The sequence below is a fragment of the Suillus fuscotomentosus genome (assembly GCF_016647785.1).
Source record: "Suillus fuscotomentosus strain FC203 chromosome Unknown F5891scaffold_25, whole genome shotgun sequence".
Lineage (NCBI taxonomy): Eukaryota > Fungi > Basidiomycota > Agaricomycetes > Boletales > Suillaceae > Suillus > Suillus fuscotomentosus.
The window spans coordinates 648,395-660,949 of NW_024539537.1; the positions used below are offsets into that span (position 1 = coordinate 648,395).

The 12,555-nt window shown below is 44.5% G+C and overlaps 2 protein-coding genes across 2 annotated transcripts; both read left to right on the plus strand.

Annotated features, from left to right (window-relative positions):
* Positions 1-1,015: 1,015 nt before the first annotated feature.
* F5891DRAFT_1188376 (uncharacterized protein) lies at positions 1,016-1,892 on the plus strand (the record flags this gene model as incomplete). Its single annotated transcript, XM_041367001.1, has 6 exons — positions 1,016-1,183; positions 1,236-1,289; positions 1,341-1,415; positions 1,449-1,535; positions 1,595-1,602; positions 1,658-1,892. The coding sequence occupies 6 exons, from the start codon at positions 1,016-1,018 to the stop codon at positions 1,890-1,892; spliced, it is 627 nt and encodes a 208-aa protein (XP_041226451.1).
* A 5,159-nt stretch (positions 1,893-7,051) lies between these two features.
* Positions 7,052-8,042, plus strand: F5891DRAFT_980077 (uncharacterized protein; the record flags this gene model as incomplete). Its single annotated transcript, XM_041376968.1, has 4 exons — positions 7,052-7,159; positions 7,210-7,293; positions 7,490-7,512; positions 7,661-8,042. 4 exons carry the CDS (start codon positions 7,052-7,054, stop codon positions 8,040-8,042), a joined length of 597 nt encoding a protein of 198 aa, XP_041226452.1.
* Between the last annotated feature and the right edge of the window lie 4,513 nt (positions 8,043-12,555).

Consider the following 12,555-nt stretch of genomic DNA (forward strand, 5'->3'; position numbering starts at 1 on the left):
CTGACTCCACGGTGATTCGGAAGTCTATTTCAAAAGAGCACTCAGGCAACTGATATTCTTTGACAATTTATGTGGTGACCCCCGACTGCTACGTAAATGCGGCTCTCTCCATTGTCTGGCGACTAGCTTGAGTTTTACCGCAAAGTGTCTTGCCCCCCGGATTCATGCTTGCACGGGAACTCAGTTGAACTTGACAAACTCAAGTGTGTCAATTAGAATTGCTATTTTTAGACCAGACGTATAACGGGCATTTGCGGCTGTGTTTCTTGATCATATCACTGTTCTTGGTAAAGTCTGCTCCTAGTACCTCTGCTTTTATAAATTTCTCCCGATTGGTTCAGCGCACTCCATAGTCTCAAGAATCAAACAAAAGACGCTATCTTGGCTTTCTCTTCATGTCTCTGCCAGCAATCAGCCAAAGTAAAAATTAATGGCCGAACGTGTCAGTCATACCCTTTACAACCAACTTGGAACGTTCGTTTACACATAGCAGGCTTGCCAACGCAGGTTTTATATTCTCAGTTAATATTTTAAACGTCCTCGGCGAGGGTGGATACTTTTTTGTGTATCTTACACAAGACATGATTAGTGGGGGATATCGCGGCCATCCATGCTCTACGATTTGTGGGCACGCTATCCTGTCAGTTCAGTCACCTCATTTATCACTGCCACGTCGCACCCAGACCATCAGTCATCCTCACGTCATACCTCTTGCCTTGCTCAGCGAATGAGTCTTTTACGCTGTCTTTACTCTCGCTTCTCCACTCTCCTTCCTTCCAACTAGTGTCTGGGGCCTGAAATCGCCGCATCCCTTATGAAAATGCTTTGAAAAATGGAATCAGGACCTGAAGCTGAAGCTGAAAGGAAGGTTTAACGCAGCGATTCTGTAGGTCGCCTCATGTCAGTTCTTAATTAAAATGATTTACGCAATCTAGTTAATCAGTCCTTTGTTACCCTCGGCTTCCCGTGTATTTAGGATCTATCCACGCCCAGTCCGTGTACTTTACTCTCTCCAATGGCTCCCTCTCGCAGCGCATTGGACCGCGAGAGGCACCTTAGCAAACACTATAACCTCCGTTCATCACATTTCAAGTTGAAACCTTTCTTACTCAGCTCCAGGCCATTTTCTTGTACCGATAATGACAACGAATTATTGCGGGTCGAGGTCAAGATCACGCACGAGGTAAGTTTGTGTGTGAAGTCCCTTGTCAGTTACTGACGTTGTCTCGTTTCAGGCGGTGTCTAAAATAGGGACCCTTCTCAGTGCCGACGTCATCCAGTTGCGAAAGGTAAGCATCGTTAATGATCATTCTTTTCGTTTATAATCACTGCACCATCAGGAGGTTGCTAAAGCCAAGCGAGAGATCAAAAAGGCTTCCGCGGAACGAGACAATGTCACTGCTGCACACCAAAGTGTATGCAACCTTCACCAGCTGACCAATTCAAAGACTAACTCTTACTGCGCAGTTCTTGCGAACTACAGACGTCGTGTTACAATGTTCGATTTGCCAGGTGGTTATCGAACGGCCTTTCACGTAAGTCACCTTCGAGCCTGATTTTTGAATGCTACTGATGCGTGACTTTCATCTGACAGCCTGGAATGTAACCATACATTCTGTTATCACTGCCTAGTCAAATCGTTTCATAATCGCATCAGGGCGCGTTTATCAGACTGCGCCAACGAAAGACTTCCCAAGCGTTTTCAAGACCATCTAGCACCGTTCACCACCGCTGAGGTCAAGGAGCTGTGCGACGGCCCAGGCGCTATCATCCCTGGTCGCTTTTATATCTGTCCCACCTGTCCAGCTTATGTCGGGAAACCTCCAGTCGAAATTCCTTTGCTCCGTGTGAAGTGGTCGACATTATTACTGGAGCGCATGGTACTGACATAGAGCGTGCCGAGCGAAGAGTACCTGCAGATCCGGCTGCGCAGTGGGGTGTGTTCTTTGAGTAGTAAGAGATGTATGACTATTTCTTTGTTGGTTGGATTTCCTTGGACACGCACTACTATGATTACATAACTTGAACGTGTACGTAGTAGTAGGTTAATTGATTCCGAATCCTTACCGTTGTACATGTCTTTCCTGCACAAATATTGTATCCCCTCGTTCTGTTACCAATCATAAATGCATAACAGACTATCGAGTCCACTCCTGGCGCCCTCATGATTATGTAGAAATGTATGTCCATGAACATGGTCGCCGGCGAGGAATGCCAGCTTAATTCTGTCCTGGCAATACAGAGGGAACGCCCATCTTCCTGTCACCATGTCCCTTCGAACCCATATTCAAGTTTGTGTGTCAAAAATTTCTCCTGCAGAGTTTGTTGTTCTGATGCATGTGACATTTGTCTTGACAGAGGAACCCCTGCACATGCCTCCGCATCACTCTATGCGTGAGGGAGACGTAGTGATTTATCATCCCATTGATCGCATCCTTGCAATCAACGACAATAATGGTAACTCTGGATTAAAGGTGGAAGACCTGGCCTGGTGTTGAATACGATTGGTGGGTGGCGACTCGGATGATACGCTCAACGTATGATCTATCTCTGAGAACGCAATCTTTGTTCATTCGCGCTGCTGACCTGATACAGGGTGCCAGAAACGTGCCAATTACTACCACTCTTGGTCTATTCGGGAATCTCTGGATATATTGCATACTGTGAATCGCCATCAACGTGTTGCATTGTTCTACATCTTAACTTCTTGTGAAATCCGATTCCCTCGTTGTCACTGGCGCTGCGGGGTGAGTTTATCTTGATTCGTACATTTTTTTAATAGTAATATTTATACAGAATTGTCTGCGACGTCATCAAGGCGAAACAGTGATGGCGATCGCCGGGTCAGAATCACTGAAGGAATCGCTACGGACACATCAACAAATCTCTCACAACCCCAATGCCCTCGTGTTCCCTCCCTAGCCTCCTCGTTGCGCGAAGTAGTCGTGCTTCGGATCCTCTAAGGAGCGCGTCTACCCTTGGCACCAATAGTACGCATGTGCATTTCCTCGTGACACACCCTACACGGCGTTATGCTGCCTTAACTCGCGATTCCACGTGGGTATTTTTTTCCAGTTTCTTCGCTAACGACTTATCGCCCTTTGTGACAATGCTTGCCGTCATTGAATATTGATCCGCCTTCTAGCCGTTGTATTAGATGTGACTGGATATCGTCGATGCACGGGGAATGTGGTAACATTGCATTTCTGTAGATTTGATTGTATTGCAGACTCTGATTTTTAATCACCCTAGTTTATCTTCATCGGACCTGCCGCTCGGCTGGGATTGATCTCACTGATGAAATAATATTCGCATCATGTTGTCTCACCGATCTACTCTTGATAGGAATCAGAAATCAGAGCATGAAATCAACATCCGTGATTCTGCCTCATGGCAGCCACGATGTGACTTGGTAGTAAGAGGCTGGGACTTGATAGGTTTAATTTGTATTATTTACGCACTCTTTGTCCATCAAGGTTCCGATTCCTCAGCCCTTTGTGATCTTCAAATTCCTGCGTCATTCAGTGCATTCATCCAATGCCTCCTTCTCGCAATGAAATGAACCGCCAGAGCCACCTCCATAAATTTTATAATCTTCGTTCCTCGAAGTGGAGTCCATCATTACTTGGCTCCGAGCTATCATCCATTCACGAGGTACGGTTTGCACGTTGTAAAATTGCGAAACTCGCCATTGACTTTGTCTCCTTGCAGACGGCGTGCCAAGTTGGAGCCTTAGGCGTCGACATAAAACAGCTGAGAAGGGCAAGCACACACCATTAATGACTGTCTTGTATTTTCTCATCGTGACTCACCAGGAGCTTGCTACGGTTAAGCGTGAGCAAAAAAAGGCTTTTGCGGAGCGAGACAGTGTGACTGCTGCTCACCAAGGCGTATGTATCTAGTCTTTGATCAGTCATCCGAAACTGATTTTCATCCTTTCGCAGTTGTTGCAAGCTATGAAAGCCTCATTGGGGTGCCCAATCTGCAAAATGAGGATTGAACAGCCTTTCACGTAAGTCTCCATCGAGTCTGATTCTCGGATGCCATTGAGCAGCCCACTCAACAGGCTGAGTTGCCGCCATACATTTTGTTATGAGTGCCTGGTCAGTTCCTTCCATCAATGTATAAGGGCGCATTTATCCTACTGTCGGGAAGCGATTCTTCCGGATAATTTCAGGAACCATGCCACACCGTTTACATCCGCCGAAATTGAAACATTGTGTGATGGCCAAGACCCCATTCTTCCTGGTCGTTACTATCACTGTCCGACTTGTTGGGCGTTCATAAATGACCCTCCCGCCGAAATTCCGTTGCTCTGCGATGTAGCTGCAAAGATGACTGACCTACTTAATCCTGATGTAAGAGGTATCAATCGGGGGGTACTTGCAGATGCAGTTGCACGGTGGGGGATCTTCTTCGATAATTAGATGGGTAGCAGAATGATGAGATTTGAACTGCGTTAGACCTTGCTCCTATCGCTTTTATTTCACATATTTCGCGTCATTTACATCCTCCCAATCCTTTGATTTTCTTTGTTGTTGTTGTATAGCCACGAGCACCCTTATCAGATTCAACCAGATTTCAGGCTTCAAATTGATATCGACTTGCAAGGTTTCAAGCCCCAAGTCAGGCTATTGTTTATCCTCATTGTACTAACGGTGCAGGGGCTGGTAATCGTCAATTCCTAATAAATTATGCTTAGTTTCTTTTACCATTGTTCACAATCCATCACATTTCTCGTCTAGAATATGCTGCCTTCACTGAAGGAATTCATAATTACTGTCCGATTTCTAAAAAACACTCACTGTATGATCACCATGACAGTAATGTAATATAAGGCTCGGAGGACGCTACAATTCTCTTATGCTCCAAGCAGCATTTCATGCACTGGTGGGTACCTGTATAGTTCGAACCCACGACATAGATTAAGGTACACAAGACAGACTGCAGAGTCTCATGATTATCTGAAATGCCTCTCAGATGCAACAAGTCACCAGATATCTACAAGACGACCTACTGTATCATATAGTACAGCTAATGGGGGCTAGCGCATTCGAACCTTCAATGCTGTACTTCAACAAAGGCTATGTTCGTTACTCAAGAAGTCTGATTTGAGCAAAACCGTGTATCAGGTGCATGTATTGAACCAAGGGCGAGTGACCTAATCTTACTTACATAAAATGGCGATTATATTTTGGTGTAGAATCGACTCGGCGCCTCATGGTCGGCAACAACGAGGACAGGTGAAGCCATCTAAAGGCGATAGGGTTTAGAGTTTGCGTGTGTTCATTTTTCCTCTTCCTTATCCGCGGGGGGCGTGACGTCTCCGAAAATCTGTTCCAGTCTCAGTGCATATGTTCGATTTGGTGCGATTGCAAGTGACTGACATTCACTACTAGACAAAACAGAATTTCCGTCGGTAACTACCATTTGCTGCCGTGATTGTGTGATGTCGGCCCAATAAGCATTCCCACGCACCAGGTGACCCATTGATCACACAGTGGGGAAACTAACATTAATTACCACCTTTTGCCGCCAGTGAAATTCCATTCGAAAGGTATTCTAGAGTGCCTTGGAACACTCCTGGTCCAGATCTGATATTTTGCAAGAGGTAAAACGTTCAAACCCCCGATGTGTGACAGTGACTTACTAGCACTGGCAGTATTACTTCATCGAGCACTGGCTCTGCTTGTGCGTCTCTCATTGTGCGTCGTCTCTTGCGAAACGGTGAGACCATAGCAATCAACGAACAGTGTCTGGTAGAAGGTTTGTGGAGGGGTAACTGAAGAAGGTCCGCGTATGCGACGGTATGTCATATTTCATCAATGTCTACACTTGGTCTACACTTCGATATGAACGCTACTAGGGTTGTAGGTATCCTGCTTGGATGGACACAGTCGTCGCTCGGTCTATATTACCCTCACTGCACCACTTGTGTTCCGCTCGTTCTGCAGAGTCCCCGGACATCCAACACTCGTATCACCCGTCGTGGTACTGGACCCTCCAGCATGCTTATCTCGAAAGTGCCCTCCCAGTCTATCCTAGTCACTTGACCGTACGTTTATGGCCGAAGTTCCGTGAAACGCTATGCGCTCATAGCATCTCTTTTTCTGTTGGTACTAGATTGTCGGGCTCCCCAGCGATCATGCGGGACGTGGCATTGTCTTCACCATGCAGTACACAGTGTTTTGCATGTAGGAAGTTTGACGTCCTTGCTATTATCTTGTTCCTGCAGCAGTACCGTGTATGATTCTCTCCCGATATTAGTCAAGGTGCGTCTTATGCCTGAAGTTTGTACACGACGCTGACATTCTCTTTAAGTCATGGTGTGTGCTCAGCGTGATTTTGTCTCCGTTATCCCCCCGGTGAATACACTTTCGGCCAGTACGCGAACCTATTCACGTCATACACCAACGGCTACCTCGACCAGCCTGCCGCTGCCAATTCCACATGCTTTCCCTACATTTCCAACTCAGCACCACTTCCCTCATCCACAAAGTCCTGAACCAAATATACTCCTTGATTTATGACAGCCCCACAGGCAAGGCACCTATCGGCAAAACCTTCCCCTTTCTCAATCTGTATCCCTCCATTTTGCGCCTGTCACGAATTTCTTCATTGTCTGTCTTCGCCTTTGTGCCGGATATCTTGTCCCGAAACTTTGGGATAGCAAAAAGCTCCTGCGGCCCGAAAAGATGAACCCTGCAAACTTTGCGGACATACGGTGACATTGAATCGCCACTACTACACGTTTTCGCTACTTCGGTGACATCGAATCACCACTACTGTACGTTTTCACTATTTCACATTTGAAAGTCGCCACTCCGAGTCCCCGAGTCGGTTCTTATCAATTACCTTTTTTGTCATCGTTTCAGGGCCCAATTATCAGTCGTTTCATGACCTTTGTCCTTCACATTTTCTCTCAGCCCCCTTTGACGACATACGGAGAGGTACATAACCTGCGGTTGTTAGAACGTTGTTACAGTTGTCTAATTCCAGATTCCACCAGTCTACGTCCTAGGAGAGCACCGATCCTGCCTCAGTTGCAACAATGGCCAGTAGAGCGACATCTGAACCTGTGGCTCATGGACAGGAAGGGAAAGGGAAGGTATTGTATGTGGGTGGGGACGACAGGGAAACATTATTGAAAGGTCTTAGAGTAAGTGCCATTTTCAATTAGTCTCAGTCCTAACTTGACTGAAAATATAGAACCGGGCCTTTAATCGCAGGAAGTTATCTCCTCAGCGCGAGGTTGTTCGGGAGAGTCGAAAGGTCGTATATGCAGTCAAGCAAGTTGATCATCTTTTTGTTTGATTGATGATGCTGATACAATATATCTGGACGGTATGTGCAGCACGACAAAGGCTACCATTCCGTGTCAAGCATCACGGCGGGCCTTATCTGTGCCTTTGACCCGGAGAACACATTCACGACTGACGAATTTTGACGCAAACACCACGGGGGCACGGGCTCCATCTGATGTTGGTAGAACGGGTTTGTCGAATCCTTCAGGTGCGTATGTGATTATAGTTAGAATTTCAGATTTCCATCTTCTTCAGGTATACTCTCTCAACCAAATACATCGCTATCTCAGCCGAGACGTGCCCCGCTTAGTCAATGTTCGTTGCTGACAGTAATGTCAAGAACACAGCGCTCACAGTCACACAGATCTTGCCGACGAAACTGGCCTTCCACCTGTGTCTGATGACGGTCAGCACCCGTCATTCCATGAGCGGCCCTTTCTTAAGGGTACTGGTACGGGAAAAACAAGGTGGTTCCGCTCATCCAGTGCGCATCAACTTCTCTGTCCGAATGAGGATGTTGCTGGTGCGGTTGGTGACCTCTACGTCTACACGAACATTCGCTCTAGAATAACATATATCTGGGTCATGCATCCTGTTGAAGGTTGGGTTTCCATCACAGCAGGGGGCAATCACCCGACTGTGCCTAACAGGCGCTTACGAATTCGCAAAGATGGTGACCCAAGCTGGGTCCAGATCCGATCACTTATCTCAATGGAGTCAAGAGAACGCCGTCGCTGAGCATTGATAAAAGCTCAATACATCAGACTGAAATGTAGCAGCATGACAGGGGTCAATACAGTGTGCTTCGAGATGTGTTTGTTATAACCTACAGTATAGGACCGGCATTTGAGCCAGTGAATTTTCTCGGCCGTCTCAAGTGAGCATTCGCACGTAAATTAAAATTCTGATTTGGCAGTCATGTTTAGATATACGATGACCATGCTAATGCAACGCTACAGAGAAATCGAACGAGTGATGTGTGCATGGTGCAAGAATCAGTAGAATGTCTTGATATCTGTCTTTTTCATCAGTTGAGCCAGCCCTAATATGGATCTATAGCGTGTGAGAGTACTGTCAAGTGATTATCTGAGTCCGGAATTGAAAGTCCAAATTGGGTTAGTTTGTCTTGATAAACACTTTGATAACAGATTTTGAGACCCTTGTCTGGAATCCCAGTGGCAGCACATTAATGTTGTGTATTGGACATATTTCGTTGTACCAAAACTGTACTATAGATATAAATCTTTCATTTGGCAGGATTTATGACATTGATAGTCGAATCATTCCTTCTCGTTGCATTGATTGGTGCTGAAAGAGGGCATGTTTTTGACCTGTAGCATGCATGCATTTTTTTTTTTCATTTCTACTCGACAGTATACAAGATTCATGTATTTCAGATATGTCTGCACTATTTGATGGGTAGATAAACAAATGTTGAGTGTGTGGTAGATGTTTGGCTCAAATGATGGTGCTGGCTCAAATGCCAGTCCTATACTGTACAGGATTAGTGATGTTCCGGTCGGCAACCCCTTGAGAACCCCTGCCATGGTGAGATATACTGTGTGCTCTTCGAATTCGACGTGGCATTTCCAATCATTGCTTGCAGTGTACAAACACCATCCTTGAAGAATGCAATACAATTTTTGTTAATTGTTATATAGATGAGGAATACTGTAGTATTTCACTCGATTCATCTGTCATGTGTCACAGACCATTCTGCCGGGTCGAAATTTGACGCTTGTCACGGGTCACATCAAGGATTGACGAAATTCCTATGAAGTGTCACAGACGGCGAAAAATTCTACTAGTACTACTCGCTGTCGTGATGTTGCCAAAATGAGCATGAGTACAATGTGTTTGCCTTTTGCCTCCTCCTTCCACGCCCAAGTTCTTCTTTGACTGCCAGCGCAACCTCTTCGCCACCCTTAAATTCCATCAAAATTAACATGGTCGAAATTAACTTTTGCCGAAAATTTCTGTACTGTCATGTGTCACACCCTCAAATGCTGCGACGACGAAATGGTGTAGTGTGTCACACGTCACAGGTGGTGCCGAATCGAGTGAAATGCTACAGTATGGGCAGGTTTAAAAGCCCGTGGTGGTCATACACAGATGACAAGACTCTTTTCTGACTGTTGGACAGTGTAATTTCACATTGGGCATGTCCATAATGATGGATCCACGAGATATGCTGAGTCTGCGGGTAGTGCACACTTGAAGGACATTTACAGTACACTAATATTGATGAATGAATCTTAGATGTGGATATGCTTGCTGAGGAGTGTCAGGTCACTTTGGAATTTTGAACAAGTTATTATATAGCTATGAACCGAACATCCCATTTTCAGACCAATGGTTGTACGTGCATCCAATAGATAGATGCCGTCTTTAGCTGAGGCAGTGTTCGCACTGAATGTGAACACATTGATGGTGTTGCCATTGACGTGAATGTCTCCAAGTTCTGGAGTAGTAATGAATCTGTTGTATTGCCAAAAAGAAAAAGTTCTTTCTGTCAATCAAGACCAATGACTTGGACCCCATGAAATGAAGCAGACATTGCCATAGTAGTGAATGGAAGAAGAGCAAATAGGAAACAGAAAGGAGACGAAACTATCACCATGCAGCGACACAGCATGACGTGGTGGACACAATTGTGCCCGAGCCGGTGGTATCTCATGCTTAAATATTGTAGATAGGTATAGTTTCATGGACCTTAGATAGTGCTTTATAATATTGCATAATGATTCTGAAATTATTAAGCACTAGCAGGTTTATGTTTATCTAGCTCTAAGACATAGTAGTTTATCTGCCTTATCAAAAATTTTCTACTTCATCCTAAGTTCATGTGGGAGGTTTTCCCTGATGAGTCATGTGGTTGAATCCTGGTTTCAAGTAGCCAGCAACCTCATCAACAAAAGTGCATGGTGCATGCCCTTGTAGTGCTTACAAATCACTGCAAGACTCACATGAGGTATGTATGAGTATGCAGCATGTATGTATGAGGATTTTGGTGCGCCACCAAGGTGACGGGTGACTCTGCTCAAAAAGGCAACTGCACGTCATGAAGCCACCCACCAGTACATGCTTGGGAAATCACCTATGCAGTATCCATCCCTAGACTCGGGACAAGCATAGGTGTGCTCAAGCATGTGAAAATGAATGAAGTGCCAAAAAGTAAATGTACACAACTTCACAGATAGATAGTATGTAGACAGTTGTCAGCAATGTACATACATAGTATGTAAGTGAAATCAATGCAACTACTATATTGAACAAGTGAAAATGAATGCAAATGAGTCTCAGGAGTCAGATGTGGATGAATAAAAGACAATCACCAGGCACAAACATGCCGGACGAAAAGTCGGTTGTTAATAACACTGCTAAAAAAGGTGTGTTATTAACAGGCGCACAGCCATGGGGTGGTGACATGGTGCTAATAAGTCTGTTGACCCCCATGGTCTTGGTGGGTCGCATTCTAATCTTCTGCCGTTCCTCACAGATCATTGATCATTAACTTAGAAGTTTGCAATGCAACTCTTTCAGAGAAGCAAGCCATTGTCTGACATGGGATTTGAGTCTCTTGCAATGAAAATTTCAACTTGTTTTCCCTCTTTCTCACACCAGTTGAGCACTCAAAATGGCCGACACAAAAGCCTCAGATACTAATGTTCTCCTTGTTCCTGCCTCCGTGCAATCTATTATTCTTCCAGATCAAAACTTACTTGTCTCGTCATTCCTCCAATTTTCATTTCCATCAGCTTCAATTACCACCACTGTGCAAATACTTTAGTACTGACGGCCTGGACAGCTCCGAGTCATATCTCAATCATCTCCATGCAGGCAGCAAGTGCAAATGAATTGCAAGTTGCAGCTTGAGCCACTGGCTTCAGCTTTGCAGCCCAAGGGCAGTGACCTGGGCCTGGGCTTGGCTCAGCTTATTTAGACCTGGCTTGGGCCGGAACAGGTTGGATTGCTGCAAGTTTGACATTGCAGCTGATTTTGCCAAAACTTTGGCATGTCCTATGTAGTCATGGTGTATACTTTGCACTGTAAACAAAATTGATAATAAGACAAAATCAGACTTATCTTTGTTGGTGAATCAAATTTTGACCAAAGTCGACATCGACAGTCGACAGTCAACAGTCAACAGTTGATTTATTTGTTGACTGTTAACTGTCGACTGTCGATGTCAACTTTGGTCAAAATTTCATTCACCAACAAAGATAAGTCTGATTTTATCTTATCACCAATTTTGTTTACAGTACACAGTATGTATTATCCTCACATTTTGTTAATTTTTCTTCTCCTGACTGATACTGTGTTTGTTATTATAAATAAGGGAAACAACAGTATAGACATAGGAAGAACATAGGGTGATATAAATTAATAGTTGTTTAGAATGCGATCAAAATTAAAGTACTATCTTGCTTGCATTTACAGACAAAAATATCTCAGCTTGCTTCTAATGACAAAAGAATAGACATAAAATAATTACAGTTTGAATTTATTCAAACTGTAAGTTTATAACTTATTGAAAATGTGGTCATCATGTGACCCCAGGGAAAAATCAGAACAAAAAGATATCACAGAGTAAATGTGATGTGTGGTGAAAATGTGTGTATATATTGAACAAAATTCATATGTGACAATATAGCTCAAGCTGATATAAACTAAGAAAAATGCACACAAAAATTAAATTGTTGTTATCATTTTCTGTTAGAATTCAAGGTGATCCGAGTCTGTCTGAGATCACACTGGGTTCAATTTTTGATCCGTGGGCAAATTGGTCCCTTCCCCCAGTGTACGGAGGGTAAGGGGGTTTCAACAGTAACCACCTTCACCTGTGTCGCTTTCTTTAGTCTAGAGTCTTTCCACGTGGAGGGTCTTTTGGTAGTAGTGATTGGGTGGTTCGTTGAATGGGAATAGAAGAGGGAGTTTGTTGCGTTTTCTGGCGTGGTCAACCCTTTGTTCAATTCTTTGGGATCATTCGGTTTCTGGGAGTGATAGTGTCCCTTCTGACCAGCTAATATCAGGGTTGAGGGCTTTTAGCCATGGGTATCCTAACAAGATTTTGTCACGTTTAGCAAGCCTGGCCATGTTAAACTTCCCTATCATGGTTCTTTTATCAGTTTTGACAGTAAGAACACAGTATCGGGAGATAAGGCCTCCCGCGGCATCTGATCCCTGCTTTCTTCTTCCTCTTTCTCAGTCTTCCTCCTGATAGGGGCTTTCTGTTTCTTTTCTTTGCATG